Genomic DNA, 25,175 nt, shown 5'->3' on the forward strand with positions numbered 1-25,175 from the left:
CCACCCACATTTGGTTTTGGCAGGTCTCCCGAATGAGGCAATTTCCCACTTTCCTATCCTTCCCACTCCCTTGTATCTAAGTCTAGGAAGCACCATCTGGTCATCTAATGCTTAATATACAATCCATATTGTGTGTGTATTCACATCTTAGCTTGTTTATGTGAGCACAAAAAATACACGTAGACTTATTTTTAATTTAGCAAAGGATCTTATACAAAACTACGGCATGTTTTCCTCATTACAGGTTTGGAGTTTCTATCTCTTCTTTATCTCTGCTTCTTTTTCAATCTTTTTCTTTCTGTCTGTGTTCCTTCTCTATCTCTTTTCTGTGTGTGTCCAGGTCTATTCCTCTCTTCTTTTCCTTGCCTTCACTCTCTTTCCACTGAAAAGGAATTGAAGATCTCTTTTTAATGAGTTGGGCTTTGATTGGCTTGGGCGATTTACTCCCTTTCTCATCTTATCTCACACTCCTGAACCCCAGCCTATTGATTCTATCTGTGATCATCTGAAATATTCAATATAGAAAACATGATAAATATGTATTCATAAACTAGCTATATTCAGTGGAGCTGAGATGAAAAGCAAGTGGATTTTTCAAAAAGCTTAGCAAATTAACCATTTGTTTAAAATAAATGAATATATTTTCTTCAACTCTCTCCTTTTCTGTCCTTTCCTTCTCTTTCTGTTCTGCTGTCTCTCTCCCAAAGAGGCAAAGGGAATTCTTCTTAATGAGAACTGAAACCTCTTACCACATTGGGAAGATTTTCCCTATTCTGCCAGACTATCTGGGTCCAATGGGAAATAGTCAAAGGGACAATGGAAAGCCAATTTTGCATATTCATAGATATTTGCAATCTAGATAGTTTCTATGGATATAAAATTACAAGTGGGCTTTTAGAAAGCTTAGCAAATTAATTCATTTTGTCAACGAACTGAATATGTTTTCTTAAATACAACCCTGATATTTTGTATCTCTACACCCTCTTCTCTGCCAAAGTGACAACTGACGCTTTGACCAGATTGGAAGATCTTCCTAACTTCCCCTCCTATTTCCACCCCACTGCCGCAGCTTATGAAGCTGATTAAGTACCATCTGTGTTGTGTGTGAAATATTCAAGGGTACAAGATAAAACATATCATGAATATTTATTTATAAATTAGTTATTATCTATGCATCAGACATGTAGAACAGCTTAGCAAATTAATATTTTACATAACCGAATATATTTTCCTAAAGTGGATCGTTGTGTTCCCTCCCTTATGCCTCTATTGCTGCTTCTCTCTGTGTCTCTTATGATGAAGGATGACCCTTTAGGTGGTTTGGAGAAACGTCCCCTGCCTTGGCTTCAGCTTATTAAGCTCCATCTGTGTTAAGTGTGAAATATTTGAGAATATGATGTAACACGCATTTGCAACTTAGCTAGTTTCTAAGGTTGTGAAACACACAAGAGGATATTTTGAATAGCTTGGCAAATCAACCCATTATACTAAGCAAGTGGATATACTAAATCCATGTTTGGTGTTTTTGCCATCTCTCTATCTCTGCGCTCCTAGTACTTTATCTTGCCTCCTGGATTCTTTTTCTCTCCAGCTCGCTGTCTTCTCTTCTCTTTGTGTCTCTTTCACTCTGTCTCTTATTTTCTGTTTTGTCTTTAGCTACCTTTGTCACATATCCAAAGAGATAATATATACAATGCCAATATTAATATGTTATAGATGTTATTCTATCAAGTTACCACATTTCCAGGAAAGAGTGGAAAATAAGATCATGCATGCGAACTCACATCCTGGAAAATTAATGAAATAATTTGCCAAATGGGAGGAAAACGGAAAATAAGGAATAGTGTTAACAACTAGCCACCTATTTTGAGGAATTTGATTCATTTATTTAACACTTGTTTAAGTCCGGAGCAAAAAGCAGGAGCCTTCTGCTTGGAGCTACTTCATGCTGAAGACTGAGAGCATTCAGAGAGAAAGCCAGTCACACCAACAGAACAGCCATGGTCCATTCTTGAGCCCAGCTTCCATTAATACACTGAAGCCTATACATGGAGGAGCATATTCAGGATTCAGAAGTGAAAGTCAATAATTCATAGTCACAATGAAAACATAAACATACACATATATTCAAGGACAATAAGAACATCCATATGGTGCCTAAATCAAAGATATACAAGGTTGTACATCAAAAAGGCTCCCTCCCACATCTGTCCCCAAACCACCCGTTTTATTTCTCCTCCCCTTAGGTAATTACACTGAATGATCTCTTATGCTGTATCTTTCTAGAAATATTATATATATTTATATCTCCCTACACTGTTTAGACGCCGTGACACTGTCCTGATCTGGTGGAAGAGAGAGGAGGTAGGCGATAATGAGTAAAACACTCATACTTCAGAGTAGGGGATCCATATTTCCTTCATCTCTGAAGGTGTTTAGCATTGTTTAGAGCTATGCAGGGAGTCAACAGAAGTAAAACATAACTGGTTAAAACGGGAAATGTTACCTTTGAGAGTAAACCTTTCTGTGTTATTTGATTTTTCTCTCTCCCCCTCCTCTCTCTGTCTGTCTGTCTCTTTTTTCCTAAATCAAAAGCAGAGGGAGAGATCCGTGTTGTGATTATGAGTGTAGACTCAGGAGCCAGGTTGCTGTCTGGTTTCAAGAGCTTACCCGCTGTGTGACCCTGGGAAAATTATGTAATCTGTCTAAGCCTCAGTTTCCTTATCTGGAAACATGTTAAGTGAGTTAATACATGTCCGCAGGGCAGTGCTTGGCACATATTACATGCTCAAAACTGGATCTTTATTACTTCCACCCCACCCCCTGCCCATGCATTACTTTGATCAACAATAACAAAGCAAGAAAAACCATATCCTGTGCTGCCGCCAAGGGTGAGGGGAGCTGGCTTGCTCATGCACTGATAATGAGAGTGTGAATCGTTTAACCTTTCAGAACAGCGATTTGTCAACATGCATTAACAAGCTTCAAAAGGCCCCTACTCTCCGAAACAGCACTCTCAATATTCTACCTCTATCCTAGGCAGATAATTACACTGGAACAAAATGATAAATGGAAATAGAGGGTCTTTGCATGTTGCTTACAGCATTAAAAGGCAGAAACTAATAGTAGATAATTGGTTAAATAGATGATCCATACACATGAGGCCATTAAAAATGAAGATATTATTTTACCGAGTTTCCCAATGAAATGCTACATTTCCCCGTAGTAACAACACATATCATATCATCGCTGAGAACGCTCCGGCCTTGGAGGAGGGCATTTTAAATGTATGTTTTTTTTTTTTAAAGTAACTAACACAAGTAATAATGCATGTGTGTCCATTCTAATTGTTAAAATATTGTTTTCATTTGTTAGATTATTATGTGTACATTTTATTTGCATCCTATGCCTTTAGTGACATGAAAACATATTTACACAAAAATTCAACAAAAGTTATACATCAAAATGTTCAATCATCAGTTAATGTACCCAAATCATCTAAGAAGATTTTTCTAGATGATGGAGTGACAGAGTATTTTAATTTCCATCTTTGCTTCTCCGTGTGGTCTAATTGTTCCAGCATAAACTGTATATTGCCTGTGTGATAAAGACTAAGCATCGATTCAACCAAACGAAACAGGAGCTGGGGCTGCTTGGAGAATGAATGAATGGGAAGTGGGAGCAGAGGCTGTGGCCGGGGTGAGAATCCAGGTGGCCAAGGGGAGACTCTGGGCAGCTAGACGCCCAGCCATGCGGACTGAGAAGGCCGTGTGTGCTGTGTCAGAGGGAGGGGGCCGGCAGGTGTGTTGCAGGGCAGCCTGGGACACTGCACAGGAATGCTGGGAGCAGGACACTGATTTCTCTGCTTAAAAAATAACAAGGAGCACAGGAGGGACAAACAGACAGAGGAGCCTAGAAGTAAGTAACTGGGAGGACTTGAAAGTGACGAGGCTCGTTGATGGCTTCTGTCTGCTTGGAGAGAGTGGACCGATGACCAGGTTGGGAAGACTGTCCTGCCCTCGGCTCCCCACTCACGTCAAGTCAGTGGGACCGGTGTAGGGAAGAGTGTAGTCAAGGGTACGGGAGAGACCCCGTGCTGTCACAGTGCTCACATCTTGCTAAACTGCTCGGTTCTAAGGGCCACAGACATAGCAGGCTGCACGGTCTGAACAGATTATTGTAAAGATGTGGATGTGCACTCTCAACACAGCTGTGGGATGTGTGCTTTGCTCTTGGAGAGAGAGACAGAGAAAGAACACATAGGCCATGCTACCTGGGTACCCGGGGAAGGCCGGCGACAGATGGGGACGGCCCATTCATATTCATGGCATCAGAGCTAGGCTCTCTTAAGGCTGTAATTGGCCCACGTGGATTCAGGCGGCTTTGGGTTCAGCCGTCTGGGCCTGCCACGAGCCTGTCCTCCAGGGACCCCTTCTCCGCCCACTGGTGCCCAGCCTGCCCCAGTGCTATCCCCAGGGGACAGGGGAGGAGGCTGCTCTGAGCATGGCTGTTCACAGAGATGATACAAGAATATCTGTGTACTGGGACTGTCGCCTCCTGGAATGTAGGGCCACCAGGATCTGAGCACTATCAGGCTGACTCCGACTAACCCCACACACAACAGAATTGAACGCTCAAGGCCAAGTGACAGGGTCCAGTAGCCCAGGCGCACCCACCACTGGCTGTCTCCTCTAGAGCCGAGGCAATTGCCATCAGCAGCCAACAATCATCTCCTAAAGGGAGGGGACTCTTCAGACTCCCCCCATTCCCCAGTGCCTTCCCCAGGGACTCCGCCTGGTCTCCACACACATGGCCCCAGAATGCCACCTCAAGAGAGTGGCCCCAGCCACCCTGCAGCCCTGGGCTCTCTGTCCCACCGGAGCTCTAACCCATTGCTTGCCTTCCCCCTACACACCATGCCCTCTCATGCCTTTAGCTTGTGACATCTCAGTATTTCCTTTGTGAAGAACAGCTTGTCCACACACCTCATTCCAAATCTCTAAATCCTGCTTATCCTTCAAATCCCTTTCAAATACCACTGTTTTCAGATACCCTCCCCTGGTCTTGGGGTGGAGAGAGAACAGAGGAGGGGGGCAGACAAGGTGACATCACAAAGAGAGGGAACAGCATGTGTCCAGATAATAAAACAAAAGGGCAAGAGCACCCTTCAGCATTTGTAATTGTGGATGTAGAGATTTTTTTCACTGAGACAAATGTTGCTAGATTAATGTGGAGAGCTCCCAGCCTTTCACAGCAAAACTTAGTGTAAGATATGTAGGCACCAGGATAGACTCCATTTTGCCAAATACCCTAAGGTTAGTTGGGATTCAGGGTCCCTCCTTCCTCAGGCCCATGCAACTGGTCGGTTTCCAAATGGACAGAACTTAAGGCTACAGAACAAGTCTCTAGGTTCCAGTTGTCAATACCCAAGGATTAGCCATTAAGAGAACCCTGCAGGTTTTGCCAGACAAGCTTGTTTCTCAGGTGGGTGATCCACTTAAGAAAATAATTCCAAGGCTAATCCCCAGATCTGGCTGTGTGTCTGACCTCTCCTGCGGTTATTAAATTGCCACCTCAGCATTGGCTGAGTTAAGCAAATGTCTTAATGAAACCTTTAGGATCAAAGCTCAGCTCTCCCACCATTACGGCCTCCCTCTTCCTTCTCTTTTACCACACCCCAACCCTAATGCCCTTGACCTTCTGCCCCACTAGAGGGGCAGGGCATCATGTAAGAGCATGGGCTTGGGATCCAATCTGCCTGGTTTTCCAGTCTTGGCTCTGCCATTGTATAACTATGATTTGAGGCAAATTACTGAACTTCTCTATGCCTCCGTTTCCTCATGACAATACTAGCTACATCACAAGATTTTTCTGAGGATTAAATAAGTTATCACGTGTAAAGCACTTAGAACAGTGGCTGGCACATGGCACAAGTTACCAAAATGTTTGTTAAGTAAAATAAATAAATACCTGTACTAGACCGGATTATTTCTGTCCCAACAACATGGCCCAGCAAGTCATACTGGTTCAGGCGAGAGCCGTCCTGTGCCACTTCCACAGATTTGTTCTTCCCAAGAGTCCAAGAATAAACCACTTCAGCTGTTGTATAGGCGTCTAAAGCAGAGAAGGGTCAAGGAGGAGAAGTTGAAGGAAAGGACAACAATTACCCTTGCTACTAAACTCACTTGAGATTGAAATACAATTTCCAACCCCAAAGAGTTCTGGAAAAGTGCTCTGTCTTCAACTAAAGTACATTTATCCATCTGTCTAGTAAACGTTCACTGAACAACCACTACAGTACTTGCTGGGTACACAGAAATGAACCCGAGATGGTCGCTTCCCTCAGTGGCTCACAGTCTGCCGCACTGCTAATACAATTGTTAAAAATGTCCTTCCCTGGGAGGGTAGAGAGGAGGGGCAGGGGGAGGAACGGCTAACGTATTATCTAATGCAGACACCACAGACTCAGATACCTACAGCAGCCAGAGAGGTACCTTCAATGAGGGAGTCAGGCTACTTGTAAGAAAAATAACTGCCAAATATGTAATGAAAGTTTCTTTAATTAATTATGGGATGAGCATATGAGATAATGCAAAAATTCTTACTAGTGATACTTGAAATTAAAAAATGAAAAAGTCCAAATTAAAAATAGCCATAACTAACGAGTACAATTTTCTTTCATAATGTATTACGACTTCCATTTGCAAACCAGAAACTTGACACCTTTTCTTCTGCATCAGGGTCTTAATGTCAAGCCTTGCAGTCGGAGTTTCAATGTAGAGTACAGCATTTAGTAGAGATTAACTTTGAACAGGAGTGTGGGTAAGGGATATGGTGGGGGAATGAGGAAATGAAGAGTAGGGGCTATTGTGTTTTAGTCAGTAACTTAACGGAAGAGAGCTGCATACCTACACAGTTCCAGACATGGGTTGACCTTTACACAGTGGATTTCCTATCTAGACTGAGCACCTTGCCTTCACTCAGGCACCTAGGCTCAGAAAGGGCAGCTGACCACCATACTGTTCACCCACTTCATCCAAGTGTTGTGCTGTCTGTTGTCAAGCCAGTGGGGTCTCCAGCTCATGGTGGTAACTACTATATTCTTCTACTTAAACCTTTGATCACAAAGCAAATAATTCCTGGTGAATCTATCAATGATCAAATGTAAATTCTGTGTCCCTGCAAAACTTGGCAATGTTGGACATAAGTTTCATAAAAAGTCTGACATTAAAACATACTTACATGTAGTAATTGTGATCTGCTACATTAAACTTTTTAGGACTTTTCAATATACATAAGTCATTTCCTGATTTGCTTATAATGGACAACTTGCCCAAACAATCTTCATTCACATGAAAATTCCCACTGACATGATGAAAAAAATATAGATAACTATGATATTTGTGGAGCCCTGGTGGCACGGTGGTTAAAGCACTCAGCTGCTAACCAAAAAGTCGGTGGTTCAAACCCACCAGTGGCTCTGGGGGAGAAAGATGTGGCGGGCAGCTTCCATAAAGATTTACAGCCTTGTGAATTTACAGCCTGCCCTATAGGGACGCTATGAGTTGGAACTGACTCAACAGCAGTGGGTTTGGATGATATTATTTTTATCTGTGCTCTCATAAACTGCAAAAAAAGAATGCCACGGGAAATTTAACTTTTCCAAATAACTTGCCCTGTATATAGTCTCAGTCATTTCTTGAACACACTGAAAACAGTACTTCTAGTTAGACACATAACTTCTGCTGCAATTAATAGATACTTTAAAAATAAATTTGGCACCTATAAAATGTTTTGATGTCTGGGAAGCCTTTTTTTTTTTAACTGAATGCATAACTGCATTTCCCAGCAGCAACACTTATTGTGTCTCCTTTCAAACACAAAATCTGTTGAAATTTCAGTCTGTTTTTTCCAAGGTAATTCTCTATATAGTGATCATAGATTGTTTTTTTTTTACAAAGGATTGCATAATTTTGATATCTAAAGTTTTATTTTTTCAACAAAGGCATACTTTGTATACATAGGAAAGATGTAGAAATATTCTATAAGGAAATGCAAAGTCTCCTATCTTTTATGAAAAACACAGTCACCTCAGTCTTTTTTTTTTTTCAATTTTGATAGATATAGGTACAAGAACAATTTCACTTTCCATTTGACTCTACTGGGAGCCCTTGATTATACTATAAGTAAAACAAGAGTGCAAGTAAGTGATTAATGGCAACTGACATTAGACCTTGTTTTCTGGGAGAGAGTAGAAAATGATAGGGACTGTGGGAAATGGGCATGCATATGCCCATCTTCAAGGGACAGCCACTACTTAGCTCCAGTTGATTGTGGGAATTTGTGCCGAATGTTGTCAAATCTTTTGATTTCATGAAATAATTAAAAATCCACATTTTATTTGAAATCTTCCAAATGTCAAGTCTTGGTAAATAATTTTAAAAAGTCATAAATACTATATAGGTGGAACAAATCCCATCTACACACCAGCAATTCGCAACCTATGGCCTAGAGACTTCTCCCCAGAGATGGCTATGGTCCCTTGTGATTCAACCTTCGAAACAAAGCATCCTCTGCTACCTGTGGGGACTCTAGGGCTCCCAAGTGGAATTGTAGCTCCTTAACCTACTATCACTAAGAAGAAAGGGGAATCTTCTCAGGACTCTTCTCACATCTTACCTAAATTTATTTGAAGACCATTATGTGAGGACTGTCATATGACTATTAGTGAAATGACCTTTATGTCAGCAGTTCAGGATATTTTTAAAAATTGTTAACTATAAACTGCATGGAATACTGGAAACATTATTCTGGAAATCAGAAATCCTGGGGCCAAGCCAATAAATATTTGAATAAGAGAAGGAAGAGAGGACAGATACCTGATTTCACAAGGTCCTTGTCCTCTCATTTCCCCCAGTGCCTTCCATCTTTAGTACATATGCTTGGAATTCCTCTACACCTAAGCAGAGAACCACCTATATAGGTCTTCTTAACTTTGCTCTTCAGGCAGTTGTAACTCCCTATGTTTAAAGGACAATGCAATGTTCCAGCCAATCTGCCCAAGTATTTGACAACGTAAAAACTAGAACAGAAGTCTGCTCAGGGACACAGTGGGTGATGGAAGATGTTTTCTACCCCTAAAAGAGAAGAGAAATTCTTGCTTGCTCTCTTAACGTAAGTAGAATAGGTGGAGCAGACAACACTGAATATTAGCCCTGGGAATTCTAACTTTTTTTCCAAGTGCAGATGTGACAATAAATTGTGCAGCTACCATTAAGTACCTCAGAAGCTTCATCAGGCCAAGAGTGGCACCTTGCTCTATGCAAAAAGCAGTGGTTTTATTTCTTTGACAATAATATATGGGAGCAAAGGGATTTGTGGAGGAAAAAAAAAACCTCTCTTCTCATAAGATGGAGAGCAAAGCAAGAGAGGCATGAACTAATGAAGGAAGAGAAGGAAGAGGAAGAAGGAACTTAAAAAACAAATTGAAAACTACTTGATTGGGGGTCTGCTTAGAGCCACACTCTGTTCTGGTAGACAAAGGTTAATCAGGTGCAGTGATCACCTTCAGGGAGCCTAGCCCATAGTCTACTAGGGGAGAGAGAGAGAACATAATCATTATAGTACAAGTCTGAATGTGAGAAATATGCACACAAGTGGAACAAAAACAAGTGTTTGGCAAAAACATAGGTGAGCGTTATTACTCCTGCTCAGACTGGGATGTTGGAGAAGGCTTCATAAGGCATATGATACTAGAAGATGAGGCTGCCTTCAGTAGGTGAAAGAACATTCCTAGCAAAGGAACAACATAGCCAAGGCAAGACCATGAGTGCTAAGGGAATTAATGGTATCACTGAACTGTCAGGCAAGAGATAAGCTGAAGCAATATTATAAAATATCTTAATGGCTCACACTAAGAAATAAGGGCTTTAGTCCGCAGGCTATAAGGAGTTGTGTGCGTACTTGAAGTAGAGAGATGATATGGCTAGATGTATGCTTTAGAAGGGTAACTCCAGCTGCAGCATGGATGACAGATTGGAAAGCAAAACTGAAGCCAAGATAGTAGTTAAAAGTCCACCACGGTGTTTGGTGTGAGTGACACACAGGGAACAATATACGTTAGTAGACAGTTGGCTGAATTGAGTGGGGCAGAGAGAAGATTTCAGAAGTAGAGCAAACTATAACTCATAGCTTTTCATGATGGTTAAGAGAGGAAAGAAGAAAGGGCTCTAGATGACCCTGAGACTGTAGCTTTTGCAAGCACATGAATCATGATGGAATTCATTCACCCCGTGGGGAACAGAACTTTACAACTTTTTCTTCTCTCCTTCTATGGCCCTTGGTTCCTTTAGCTCCTCCGCTTCCCTCCCTCCCCCCTTCTCAGTTCCAATCATTCCATTTACATGGAGGAGCGGGGTATAGTAAGGGAGTGTTTTGGATACTGCAGAAAGGATATCTACCAGACAATTAGACCTTTTGCATTCCCAGAATGGCTCCCTCAACATATTTCCTATGGGTTATTATGGTACAAGCATTTCCTTACCTTTAGTAGTTTTACCAAATGTCCCCTTGTCTTAATCGAGCCATGGTGTGTATCAGGCCCCAGGAAAATGGGGAGTAAAAAGCAATCCTACCACAATAGTACCAATGGAAAAGCATTCCATTTGAACTCATTTTGTCAGAGACTGATTTATTGCTTGCTTGACTGATTCAGTCAGTCACCCATTCAACAAATATTAAGGCACTGTATTAGATAGTGAAGGTACAAAGGTCATAACACATTTGAGGTCCCATTCTCCCACTGAGCTTACAGTTGTAGGAAAGAATGACAATAAACAAGTAAATAAATAAAGAAGATAATATGAGATAATGGTGTAAGTGCTATGAAGAAAACAAAACTGAGTTACGGGGGTGAGGCAGGGTTTCATTAGACAGTGATCAGAGAAGCCCTCTCTCAGAGGCTGGCTTTTAAACTGAAACATGAGAAATGAGAAATAGCCAGTTGTACAAAACCTTCTAAGTGGGAAACATCCTGTGGTGTTCTAGGAACTGTCAGAAGGCCAAAGTAAAGAGGAGAGAGATATGAGATGAGGTTCAATAGGTAAGTAGCTATCAAAATGCAGGATCTAAGCCAAGATAGGAGACACAGAAGAAGGCTTCAGAGGCAAAATAATCAGTTTGGTTTGAACATAATCAGTAAAAATACGTTATGAATTGAATTGTGTCCTCCAGAAACATATGTTGAAGTCCTAACCCCTGGTCATGTGGACACGATCTTGTTTGGAAATAGGGTCTTTGAAGATATTGTCAGTTAACATGAGGTCATACTGGAGTAGAAAAGAAAAGAAAAAAACTTTGCCATAGAGTCGATTTCGACTCATGGCGACCCTATAGGACAGGGTAGAACCATCCCACAGGGTTTCCAAGGAGAGGCTGGTGGATTCGAACTGCAAATCTTTTGGTTAGCAGCCGTAGTTCTTAACCACTGTACCACCAGGGCTCCTACTGGAGTAGAACCCCCCCAAAAAACCAAACTCATTGCAGTCGAGTCATTCCAACTCACAGCGACCCTATAGGATGGAGTAGAACTGTCCCATAGGGTGTCCAAGGAGTGGCTGGTAGGGTGGGTCTTTATTCTATCTAACCCCATGAGTAGTGTTTTATAAAAGAGGAGAAGAGTCAAAGAGAGAGATGGAAGAAGGATGGCCATGTGACTAAGGAGCCACCAGGGACTAGGAGAGAGGCATGGAACAATTTCTCTCTCACAGCCCTCAGAAGGAATAGCCACAACTGATATCCTGATCTGGACTTCTAACCTCCAGAACTGTGAGATGATAAGTTTCTGTTCTTTAAAGCCACCCATTTTGTGGTACTTTGTTGAGGCAGCCCTAGGAAACTAAGACAATCCAAGGATTCTGATGAACCTGGCAGCTACAACCTAAGGTTGGTATACATTTAGAACAAAATGGAAACAGACACTGTACAGGTTTATCACTACATGAAATAATTACATTTATTAGGGCTTTTAATTAGCCAAAGTGAAGGGACAAGTTATAGCCACTAGTTACTGGTAAATCAGGACAAGAGTCTAGACTTATAGCATGAAGTAGCGGAGAGAATACTAAACTCCAAATGTGTGTGTGTGTGTGTGTGTGTGTGTAAAACACTTTCCAGGGTCTTTTACCTGGCTGTTTCCTCTTCTGGGAGTACTATTTCCTCAGATATCTGCATTACAATTTTCTTTACCTTTTTAAAATTTCTGCTGAAATGTTACCCTTCCTAAGAAGCCTATCCTGATCACCCCCACTTTGAATTGCAATGGCAACACCTATCCCCTCTAGGCATGACTGATCCCCCTTATCCTGCAGTACTTTCATTTTTTCTGATGGTGCTTCTCACCTTACGATACACTTAATACTTTACTTTTTTATTCATAGTTGATTTCTCTTTTGCTATCACCCTTCTCATTATAATATAAGCTCCACAAAGGCAGGGTCTTTGTTTTATCTATGGATGCATTCCAAGTTCCTAGAAGAGAGCCTGGCACACAAGAGGCAATCTGGAAATATTTGACAAATTAATGATTGAAAAAAATACATTACATGTGATTATTTGGGTCTATTCAGATACACTGTCTACTTCAAAATACAGAGCTAAATCTAATGTAGACATAATTAACACAAACCTTGGTATACCCCCTATATGAAACTGCCTCCATTATTCTTAGACTCAGAAACTCACTCAAATTCTAATCAATTTTTATTTTTCTAATTCTACTCTTCTTTCTATAAGATGTACAGCTACTGGCAGAGGCAATACTCTCTAAAATGAGAAACACTCCAGAGTCTCTTCCTGTCTACAATTCACTGTTGAGAATTGGACAGAGGCATATGAGGAAGCAGACAGAATGGACATTTCAAAAAACAAAAACACATTCTTTTTGAGGGATCTTGTCCTTTGTAAACAGCTACTGTATATCACCTCTGTCCTGCACTGTCCTCTAAGCAATTTAGAAAACAGATGTTAATGTTTGAGACTAATGACAGAGAAATTAGTCTGAAATGGTGAAATAAGATTGCTGTCTGGAAAGAAAACTCTATTAAAGGCCGAGTCTCCTCCTCCTGATCAGTTAGTACCACTCAAGCTCACTCCCCTGCCTTACTCCCATACCATCCTGGGTAAGGGCCTCAGCTTTAGAAACTCCTAAGGGGGAAATCCCATTGCCTTAGAGTCGGTTCTGACTCATAGCGACCCTATAGGACAGAGTAGAATTGCCCCATAGGGTTTCCAAGGAGTGCCTGGTGGATTCAAACTGCTGACCTTTTGGTTAGCAGCCATAGCTCTTAACCACTACGCCCCCAGGGTTTCTAGGGGGGAAGAAATAGGAAGCACGATATTTCTTTTGGAAGAAGATTGGGCAAGCAAAATGTGAGAAAATACGTACAGCTTCCAAACTTCAGTGGGCAGGCATGCACATCCATGGGAAAATCCTCCAAATGCATGGGGCACTCAGCATGAATTGTTAACCTAAAAGAGAGAAGATTAAATTAAGTTAAAGCTAACGGTATTAACATGGGGCTCAGTTCCTATTCACCAGCGATGGTGTGCTCCTAAGAATAACAGTAGATTTTGTTAGTTTAGATTCACTGAGATTTGAGTCTTTAAGAGCACAAAGGACGGATTAAATGGACTAGGTAGCCTCTTGAAGCAGCATTCAGTTTGCGGATTTATTGATCAGCTCTGAATCCCACCCTGCCACCTTTAGACAAACAAGTATAACTTCTCTACCCTAACTGTGCCACCTTAACCAGCCCCTACGAGCCTAGAAACACCAGGTCACTGGCTCATTCACTCCTGATCACAGTGTAGTTATCTCTGAAATGGGGTTGATAATCTTGATTCTTCTCAGCAGGCTATCAGGTAAATTAACCAATTTAAAGATTGCACTGGAGACGAGAGGTGTGTAGAAATAATATCTTTACCCTGATAATGAACAGACACAAAAGATGGCTCTGCTGCTCACAGCAACTGCAAGAGACGGCTCTGAGAGAACACGCACCACACACACACACAGTGGAAAATATGGAAGTAATGGAGGACATTGGAGACCTCTGAGGGCAAGTCTGAAGAGCTCATGCTTTCCCAACATGTGGGAGACACTTACATGGATTCCTCAGTGGGAATCTGGATGGAGTACGATTGACCATGTCCACACACCCAGGTAGGAGGCCCTGGAAGTAGCATTCCCCCATCCTACAAGGCAGTTTAGTATCCTGTCCTCCCTTCCACTTCCTTCCCTCTCAGATTAAAGTCCTATGATGTGCCAGGCCCTGGGCTCACTTACTCTACTGCATCTGACAGGCTTGGTCCAGGGCCCTAGTGACTTCTTTCTAATGGAGGGAGACAAATAATCATATGTATGCACACACATACATTGTGAAGACGTACAGGGCAAAATGAGAACTCGTGGCCCTCTACCTAACAAAGAACAAGCCTCACTTCCCCTTTGGTCACTAACTTGGAAGTTGCAGTCATGCAGTGGAAGTGTGGTAGAGTGGCCAGAGTACGCACTTCGGAATCAGGCAGACCTAGACTTGAATTCCCATCCCACCCGTTTCAGACTGTGAGATCTTGTGGATGCTACTCTTTCTTTCCGTTCACTGCTGTATGCCCATTATCTAGCACAGCATTCGGCAGATAGCAGGAATTTTAAAATGCCTGTTGAATGAATGGATGAATACATGAATAAATGGAGATAAACACCATCTGGAATGGAGGAACACGTAGAACAGGTAGATTTTGCAAGGTTCTGAATGCTACTTAAAAACCTAAATTACAGGGCCTACAACAACAAAAGCCCAGAACGGAGAAGGAACTTTCCTAGGATCACCAATCTATTTGGTGGCAAAGCTGAGAGTTAAACTCAGTCTTGACTTCCAGGCCAGAGCATTTCCCACTTCTTGGTACAGGAAAGGATGCTCCTGAGAAAAGCATTTCTAGGTGAAGTCTGACCCAAAGCAGTGAGGACAGAGGCCGGCAATGCTGGTATATTGTGCATCTGTTACCTCCCTGACTATGTAAGGATAAGGAGAGGCTTCCCGGTTCTGGCAAAGCCTTGAATCTTAAGATGTGGGTGACCACTGCTGTTTCTCAAATCTACCTAGAAAACTGAAGCCATGGAAATAAAACAACAAACAAATAAAAAAAAAACTGAGGTGCCCAGATCGGATGGGTAGATTGTGGGGGCTTCCCCTGTAAGATTGTTGGAAGAATGACCTTCAGACCGGGCATCCTCCTGAAGCTTTACTACATCTTTATAGGCAAGATTGGCCAACTTCTTTTGCTTTCTAGTTTACATTAAAAAAATTAAATAAAATTTATTAAGGTACAATTTACATATTATAGAATTCACTCTTTTTAATCATATGGTTTTGATGAGTTTCGACAAATGTACACATCCATGTAACCACCACCAGATCAAAATATACAGCATTTCTATCACCCCAAAAAAGTCCCCTCATGCCCTTTGGAGTCAGTACTCCAACCCCTAAGCCCTGGCCATAAGCAACTACTGGTCTGCTTTCTGTCCCTATAGACTAACTTTGCCTTTTGCAGAATTTCATATAAATGGCATCACAGAGTGTGTTCAGCGTAAGACTTATGAGATTCATCCATGTTGTTGCATATATCAGTAGTCCATTTTTTATTTATTTTATTACTGAGTAGTGTTCCATTTTAGGCAGATGCCACAATTTGTTAATCCATTCATCTGTTGATGGACATTTGGGTTATTTCCAACATCTGACTATTATAAATAAAGTTGGTATGAACATTTCTGTACAAGGTTTTATATGGATACGTATGGTTTCATTTTTCTTGTGGAGACCCCTAGGAGTGGAAATTAGGATGCTAAACGCATGTTCAGTTTTTATAAGAACCTGCTACAACTATTGCCATTGCATTACCACCAGGAAAATATGGGTATTCTAGTTACTCTACATCCTCGCCATCACTTGCTTTTGCCATTCCTTTAAAGTTTTAGCCATTCTAGGGAGTGTGTAGTAGTAACTCAGTGTGTTTTTAATTGGTATTTCCATGACAACTAATGATGTTCAGCATCCTTCCATACACTTATTGTAGTTTTCCATGAAATGTCTTACAAATATTTTGCTACATTAATGTCTTAGTACTTGTGTTTTTGATACTATTGTAAACGGTGTTTCTTTTTAAATTTTCTTTTCCAATTGTTTATTGTTCATTGCTAATATATAGAATAAGGAAGACAGAAGAGTAGACGTCTCTGAATTGTGGTGCTGGCGAAGAATATTGAATATCCCACGGCCTGCGAGAAGAACAAACAAGTCTGTCTTGGAAGTGCAGCCAGAATGCTCCTTAGAAGGAAGGACGGCGAGACTTCATCTCACATACTTTGGACATGTTATCAGGAGGGACCAGTCCCTGGAGAAGGACATCATGCTTGGTAAGGTAGAGAAAAGGAAGAAAAAGGAAGACCCTCAACAAGATGGACTGACACAGTGGCTGCAAGAATGGGCTCAAGCATAACAACGATTGTGAGGATGGTGCAGGACCGGGCAGTGTTTCGTTCTGTGGTGCATGGGGTGGCTATGAGTGGGAACTGACTCAAAGGCACCCAACAACAACAATACATACACGTATACTTGACTTCTGTACATTGACCTTGCAGTCTGTGACTTTGCTTAATTCAGTCACTGATTTTAGCAGCTTTTTTCATAGATTCCTTAGGATTTTTTGTGTATACAATCAAGGTATCTGTTAATAAAGGCAATTTTCCTTCTTCCTTTATAATATGTATTCCTTTTCTCTCTTTTTCTTCCCTTATTTCACTGGCTAGATCTCCCTGTACAAAGTTGGATAGAAATGGTGACAGACAACATTCTTTCCTTTTTTCCTCATCTTAGATGGGGGAAGCGTTAAGTCTTTCACCATTAAGTGTGATGTTGACTATGAGTTTTTCATAAATGCCCTTTATCATGTTGAGGAAGTTCCCTTCTATTCCTTTTTGCTGAGAGTTCATATCATAAATGGGTACTGTAATTTGTTACTATGCATTTTCTGCATCTGTTGAGCTGATTCTATGGTTGTTCCTCTTTTATTCTGTTATATGCTAAATTACATTGATTTTTCAAATGTTAATCCAACCTGTATTCATGATGTAAATGCCACTTGGTAAATGCATTATTCTTTTTTTTATATATTGCGAGACTCAAAATCCTAATATTTTGTTAAGGATTTTAGCATGTATATTGAAGAGGGATATAGGTCTATGATTTTCTTGTCATTTAATATCTTTGCCTGATTTGGGTATCAGGATAATACTGACCACATGAAATGGAAAGTGCTCCTTCTATCTTTTGAAACAGTACATTATCTATCTGTGCCTTTGCATTTTTTAATACATTTCTCACAGACACCATATAGTTGAGTCTACCATTTTTATCCAATCTAACATCTGCCTTTTGATTGGTCTGTTAATCCATTTACATTTAATGTAACTATTGATATAGTTGAATTTAAGTCTATCACCTTTCTATTTGGTTTCTATTCATTCCATCTGTTCTTTGTTCCCGTTTCCATCTTTTCCTGCCTGGTTTTGGATTGACTTATACTTTTTAAATTTTTTTTTATTGTACTTTAGATGAAGGTTTACAAAACAAATAGTTTCCCACTAAACAGTTAGTACACATTTTTTTATGACATTGGTTAACAACCCCACAACATAAGTCAACACTCTCCCTTCTCGACCTTGCGTTCCTTATTACCAGCTTTCTTGTCCCCTCCTGCTTTCTAGTCCTTGTCCCTAGGCTGTTGTGCCCCATTAGTCTCATTTTGTTTTATGGGCCTGCCTAATCTTTGGCTGAATGGTGAACGTCGGGAGAGACTTCATTACTGAGCTAAAAGGGTGGCTGGGGGCCATACTCTCGGGGTTTCTCCAGTCTCTGTCAGGTTAGTAAGTCTGGTCTTTTTTTGAGTTAGAATTTTGTTCTACACTTTTCTCCACCTCTGTTCGGGACCCTCTGTTGTGATTCCTGTCAGAGCAGTCGGTGGTGGTAGCTGAGCACTATCTAGTTGTACTGGACTCAGTGTGGTGGAGGCTGTGGTAGGTGTGGTCCATTAGTACTTTGGATTAATCTTTCCCTTGTGTCTTGTTTTCTTCATTCTCCCTTGCTCCCAAAGGGGTGAGACCAGTGGAGTATCTTAGATGGCTGCTCACAGGCTTTTAAGATCCCAGACTCTACTCACCAAGGTAGAATGTAGAACATTCTCTTTATAAACTACGTTATGTCAATTGAGCTAGATATTCCCCGAGACCATTGAGGCCCCACAGCCTTCAGCCCAGCAATTCGGTCCCTCAGGGAGTTTGGATGTGTCCATGGAGTTTCCATGACATTGACTTTTACAAGTTATACTCGCTTCCCCAGTATTGTGTACTGTCTTACCCTTCACCAAAGTTACCACTTATCTATTGTCTATTTAGTATTCTCCCCCCACACCCCTGCCATCCCTTGTAACCAACAACGATTGTAACATTTTTTGTGTAAACTTTCTCATGAGTTTTTACAGTAGAGGTCTCATACAATATTTGTCTTTTTGGGATTGACTTATTTCACTCAGCATAATGTCCTCCAGTCTCATCCATGTTATGAGATGCTTCACAGATTCATCATTGTTCTTTATCATTCCATAATACTCCATGTGTGTATGTACCATAGTTTGTTTATCCATTCATCTGTTGATGCCCGTCTAGGTTGTTTCCATCTTTTTGCTATTGTGAACAATGCTGCAATGAACATGGGTGTGCATATGTCTATTTGTGTGATGACTCTTATTTTTCTAGGATATATTCCTAGGAGTGAGATTGCTGGATCATATGCTATTTCTATTTCTAGCTTTCTAAGGAAGCGCTATATCATTTTCCAAAATGACTGTATCATTTTACATTCCCACCAGCAGTGCGTAAGAGTACCGATCTCCCCGCAGCCTCTCCAACATTTGTTAGTTCCAGTTTTTTTGATTCTTGCCAGTAATGCCGGGGTGAGATGGTATCTCCTTGTGGTTTTGATTTGCATTTCACTAATGGCTAGTGATCACGAGCATTTCCTCATGTGTCTGTTGGCCACTTGAATGTCTCCTTTGGTGAAGTGTCTGTTCATTTCCTTTGCCCATTTTTTAATAGGATTATTTGTATTTTTGTTGTAGAGGTGTTGGATTTTCTTGTAGATTTTACAGATTAGACCTTTGTCGGATTTGTAATGGCCCAATTTTTTTCCCCAGTCTGTAGGTTCTCTTTTTACTCTTTTGGTGAAGTCTTTTGATGAGCATAAGTGTTTAATTTTTAGAAGATCCCAGTTATCTAGCTTATCTTCTGGAGTTTGTGTGTTGTTGGGTTATGGTTTGTATCCTGTTAATGCTGTGTATTAGGGCCTCTAGCATTGATCCTATTTTTTTCCTTCTATGAACTTTATAGTTTTTGGCTTTATCTTTAGGTCTTTGATCCATTTTGAATTAGTTTTTGTGCATGGCGTGAGGTATGGGTCCTGTTTCATTTTTTTGCAGATGGACATCCAGCCCTCGTCGAAGGTCAGTGACCATAGGTGGATGGATTTACATCTGGTTTCTCAATTATGTTCCATTGGTCAATGTATCTGTCGTTGTACCAGTACCAGGCTGTTTTGACTACCATAGCTGTATAATAGGTTCTGAGGTCGGGTAGTGGGAGTCCTCCTACTTTATTCTTCTTCTTCAATAGTGCTTTACTTATCTGGGGCTTCCTCCCTTTCCATATAAAGTTAGTGATTAGTTTTTCCATCTCTTTAAAGAATGTTGTTGATATTTGGATAGGGATTGCATTGTATTTGCAGATTGCTTTGGGTAGAATTGTCATTTTCACAATGTTGAGTCTACCTATCCATGAGTATGGTATGTTTTTCCATTTATGTAGATCCCTTTCTGTTCCTTGCAGTAATGTTTTTTAGTTTTCTTTGTATTGGTCTTTTACATCCATGGTTAGATTTATTTTTATGTATTTTTTTAGGGGCTATTATAAATGTATTGTTTTCCTGATTTCCTTTTCATCTTTCCTTTTATTGGTGTATAGGAATGCAACCGATTTTTGTATGTTTATCTTGTATCCTGCTACTCTGATGAATCTTTCTATTAGTTCCAATAGTTTTCTAGTGGAGTCTTTAGGGTTTTCTATGTATAGTGTCATATCATCTGCAAGTAGAGACGGTTTAACTTCTTCATTACCAATTTGGATGCCCTTTATTTCTTTTCCTTGCCTTACTGCTCTAGCTAGGACTTTCAGCACAATGTTAAATAGGAGTGGTGATAAAGGGCATCCTTGTCTTGTTCCTGTTCTCAAGGGGAATGTTTTCAGCCTCTCTCCATTAAGAATGATGATTGCCATTGGTTTTGCAGATATGCCCTTTATTATGTTGAGAAATTTCCCTTCTATACCTATTTTAGTGAGAGTTTTTATCAGGAATGGGTGTTAGACTTTGTCAAATGCCTTTTCTGCATCAATTGAGATGATCATGTGATTCTTTTCTTTCCTTTTATTTATGTGGGGGATTAGGTGGATTGATTTTCTAATGTTGAACCATCCTTGCATACCTGGAATGAATCCTACTTAGTCGTGGTATATTATTTTTTTGATATGATGCTGAATTCTATTGGTTAGAATTTTGTGGAGAATGTGTGCATCTATATTCATGAGTGATAATGGTCTGTAATTTTCTTTTTTTGTGCAGTGTCTTTGCCTGGTTTTGGTATCAGGGTTATGCTGGCTTCGTAGAAGTTTGGGAGTATTCCATCCTTCTCTATGCTCTGAAATACCTTTAGTAGTAGTGGTGTTCTCTCTTCTCTGAAAGTTTGGTAGAATTCTCCAGTGAAGACATCCAGGCCAGGGCTTTTTTTTGTTGAGAGTTTTTTAATTACCTTTTCAATCTCTTCTTTTGTTTTGGGTTTATTTAGTTGTTCTACCTCTGTTTGTATTAGTTTAGTAGGTAGTGAGTTTCTAGAAATTTGTCCATTTCCTCTAGGTTTTCAAATTTGTTAGTGTACAATTTTTCATAGTATTGTTATGATTCTTTTAATTTCAGTTGGGCCTGGCGTGATATAACCCATCTCATTTCTTATACAGGTTATTTGCTTCCTCTCTTGTTTCTCTTTTGTCAGTTTGGCCAACGGTTTATAAATTTCGTTGATCTTCCCAAGAACCAATTTTTGTTTTTGTTGATTCTTTCTATTGTTTTTCTATTCTCTATTTCATTTATTTTCTGCTCTGATCTTTATTATTTCCTTTCTTCTGGTGGCTGTGGGCTTTTTTTGCTGTTCTCTTTCTATTTGTTTGAGTTCTGTAGTTAATGTTTTGATTTTTTCCCTTTCTTCTTTTTTGATGTGTGCATCTATTGCTATAAATTGTCCTCTGAGGACTGCCTTTGCTGTGTCCCAAAGGTTTTGGTATGATGTGTTTTCATTCTTGTTTGATTCTAGGAATTTTTTGATTCCATCTCTGATTTCTTCTATTACCCAGTGGTTTGTAAGCAGGGTGTTAGTCAGTTTCCATGTATTTGATTTTTTTTCCTTGCTCTTCCTGTTGTTAATTTCTACCTTGATGGTGTTGTGGTCAGAGAAGATACTTCGTATTATCTTAATGTTTTGGATTTTGTTGAGGGTTTCTCTGTGGCCTAAGATGTGATCTATTCTGGAGAATGTTCCATGTACGTCGGAAAATAATGTGTACTTTGCTGCTGTTGTTGGAGTGTTCTATATATGTCTATGAGGTCAAGTTGGTGATTGTGCCCTTTAGATCTTCCGTATCTTTGTTGGTTTCTTTCTAGATGTTCTACCTAGAGTGGTCTGTTGAAGTCTCCTACTATTATTGTGGAACTGTCAATTTCTCTTTTCAGTGCTGTTAGAGTTTGCTTTATGTATTTTGGAGCCCTGTCATTGGGTGCACAGATGTTTGTTATGGTTATGTCTTCATGATGGATCGTCTCTTTAATCATGATATAGTGTCCCTCTTTGTCTTTTATGGTAGATTTTGTTTTAAAGTCTATTTTTTCTGAGGTTAGTATTGCCACTCCTGCTCTTTTTTAGTAGCTGTTTGCTTGATATATTTTTTCCATCCTTTGATTTTTAATAAATTTATGTCTTTGTTTGTAAGGTGTGTCTCTTGTAGACAGCATATTAATGGATCCTGTTTTTTTATCCATTCTGTCACTCTCTGTCTCTTTATGGGTGCATTTAGGCCATTTACATTCAGTGTAATTATTGATAGGTGTAAGTTTATTGCTGTCATTTTGTAGTGTTTTTTTTGTTTGTTTATTTGTTTGTTTGTTTTTGTAGTGCTGACGTTTTCTCTGTTATTACTCTCCTGTGCTGAATTTCTTTTTTTTGTGGATTTTTTTTCATTTCTTTTGTTTTTGTAGATTTTTTTTTTTACTGAGACTTCATGTTTTTCATCTTTATGTTGATGAGTAGGTTTGTTAACTTTCTTTGTGGTTACCTTGAAATTTACCCTTACCTTCCTAGGTTTGAACCAGTCTATTATTACTTTGTATCGCCTTGCCTTCCTCTTCATTAGAAGGTTCTATACCTACATCATTTATTCCCTCTTTTATTTTTTTGATGTTTTTGATGGATTGAGTATTTTTTAATGTTCCATTTTATCTCTTCTATTCACTTACTAAGTATATTGATTTCTTTCAAATTTTTAACATCAACTTCCTTTGGTCTTGATAGTAGCCTCCTATGTAGAAATGATACCCTCACAGCAAAAACTCAGAATTCTTTGGAACCTGGCTCTCATGAGCTATTTCTAGTTAGCCTTTATACCTCCTGGTTGTATTGGACCAAATCCATGCCATCCTTTTAGAGCTCTAATAAATTGAAAAGCTGGTTATCAACTATAGTGTCACTCATTCATCCAGTAGTGTCTTCCCCTAGACAGGCACTCCTGCTCATAACTTTTCAGGGCCCAGGTACTCCTTGGAACCAGAAGCCCTGCCTGATAAAACATCAATATATCAGACTTAGAAGAATATGTCTCACTTTCTAGGCAATTACTAAAGAAACCTGTTGGAGAAGTGTCTTGCTGAGGCCATAAATACATGAAATGCCTGTAAGAAATTGTATGCATATAGTCTCCATTTCTCATTCTTCTCAACCCCCGTGCTGCTGTAGCAGTGTCAGGAAGCACTATCCTAGCAAGAGAATATCCTTCCTAGGCCATTGCTTCCTAGCACTGCTTCTCTGGTGTTGATGAGGGTGAGATATCAGGTGATATGGATGGAACTGTGTCCCCCCAAAAGATATGTTGAAGTCGTCACCCTGATACCTATGAATGTGACCTTGTTTGGAAATAGAATCTTTGAAGATGTTATCAGTTAACATGAGGTCAGCCTGGAGTAGAGTGGGTCTTAATCCAGTTTGAGTAGTGTTTTGTAAAAGAGAAGAAGAGACACAGAGAGGAAGAGAGGAATGATGGCCATGTGGTGCTGCAGTTGCAAACCCAGGGACACTTGGAGCTTCCAAAAGCTAGGAAAGAGGGATGTAACAGATTCTCAAAGCCTCAGAAAGAATCAACAAGGCCGACACTCTGAATTTGTACTTCTAACCTACAGAACTGTGAGACAATAAATTTCTGTTCTGATAAGCAACCCAATTTGTGGTACTTTGTTATGGCAGCCCTAGAAAATGAATACACCATGGAAATGTTTACTGGCAAATTAAAGACTTCCATGTGTCTAGGATGGCACAGGAGGTCATTATATAATTACTATCATTATGATGGTCATTGCTAATAACCCATGAGATGCCCACAGCATGTCAAACTTTTAAAGCACATTCACACTGATAATTCTATTCAGGCCTGTTCCTAACATTTGGGAGGCAGGGTCACTGATTGTTTGGAACTAAAGATTGTTTTGGCCCCATTTGCTCCCCATAGTGATCCTGTGAGAGACATATTGCAGGCATTATTATTCTGATTTCAGAGTCAAGAACTCATGGGGTTAAAGTTACTTGCTCAAGGTCACACAATTGGGAAAGCTGAACTGCAAAACCAGTGTTCTTTCTTCTTTCAACTATCTTCTATTCATCTGAGGGCAAATGTCTCCTCAGATCCTTCAAGAATCTTTCAGTCATATGAGATATTCCCTAATTATCTATGGTTATCTTTGAGCAATAAGGTCCCTTGGTGGCACAAATGGTTTATACTCGACTACTAACCTAAAGGTTGGTAGTCTGAACCCACCCAATGGCACCGTGGAAGAAAGGCCTCGCGATCCACTTCCATAAAGATTACAGCCAAGAAAATCCTGTGGAGCTAAGATCTACTCTGTAACACATGGGGTAGCCAAGAGTTGGAATTGACTTGACAACAACAGAATAAAAAATCTTTGAGCAAACATTTCCTAAGTGCAAGGTAGTTGTAAGAAGATATGATGAGACGGAGGAAGAACCAGAGACGCAAAGCCAAACTCCCTGCCCGCACAGTGACTACTGTTAAAGAAGGAGACAGAGAGCACTGACATATGCAGTTAACTATTAACACAAGGCAGGAGTTGAGGATATTAGGGTGAGTACAGTCAGGGTGCTTCCTGCTGCAGAGAAGCCTTGAAGGGGTCTTGTAAGCTGTAGCTAGATGGAGGGTTAGAGGGAGGGCAAGAAGGAAGAATATTAAGGCACAGAAGGTCAGAGAAGATGTGTTGAAGAACCAAGAAATCATAGTTTGGCTTGTGAGGTACCCTGCCCCCACAAACATCTGCTTTCTATTCTGTGCTTAGGAGGGATGGGTAAGAAGTGGATGGGAAGGAAAGTAGGAAAGTTATTATAAATCCATTCTGCACCTAATCAGAAATCACTACCTTTTACATCTTGTCTTGATAATCTATTTGCTATGGTCTTACTCCACATCCCCAAGACTGCTGGGTAGACATAAAGTAATTTCCCCTTGGCATTACTCATAAGAGGCAGTATCTTGGAAATATAAGTAGAAAAAATGAACACAATTTTCTTTATTAAACACTCATGGAATTCTTTCAGTATCTAACACAAAGAGCAGGTTTCTCAATGAAATACATTTCTCTTGTGCCTGGTTCTTTGAGCCATGAAACCCCTTTTATGCC

The 25,175-nt window shown here is 40.2% G+C and overlaps 1 protein-coding gene across 1 annotated transcript in view; it reads right to left on the reverse strand.

Moving 5' to 3' along the window:
- GABRA3 (gamma-aminobutyric acid type A receptor subunit alpha3) overlaps nucleotides 1-25,175 on the reverse strand; it is a 165,447-nt gene that overhangs the window by 23,704 nt on the left and 116,568 nt on the right. The window contains exons 5-6 of the mRNA XM_004390044.2: nucleotides 13,445-13,527; nucleotides 5,971-6,114 (exon numbers count right to left, since the gene is read on the reverse strand). Of these exons, the coding sequence (XP_004390101.1) occupies nucleotides 5,971-6,114; nucleotides 13,445-13,527 (227 nt within the window). The remainder of the gene's footprint in view (nucleotides 1-5,970; nucleotides 6,115-13,444; nucleotides 13,528-25,175) is intronic.

The sequence above is a fragment of the Trichechus manatus genome, unplaced genomic scaffold, assembly GCF_000243295.1.
Source record: "Trichechus manatus latirostris isolate Lorelei unplaced genomic scaffold, TriManLat1.0 scaffold00279, whole genome shotgun sequence".
Classification (NCBI taxonomy): domain Eukaryota; kingdom Metazoa; phylum Chordata; class Mammalia; order Sirenia; family Trichechidae; genus Trichechus; species Trichechus manatus.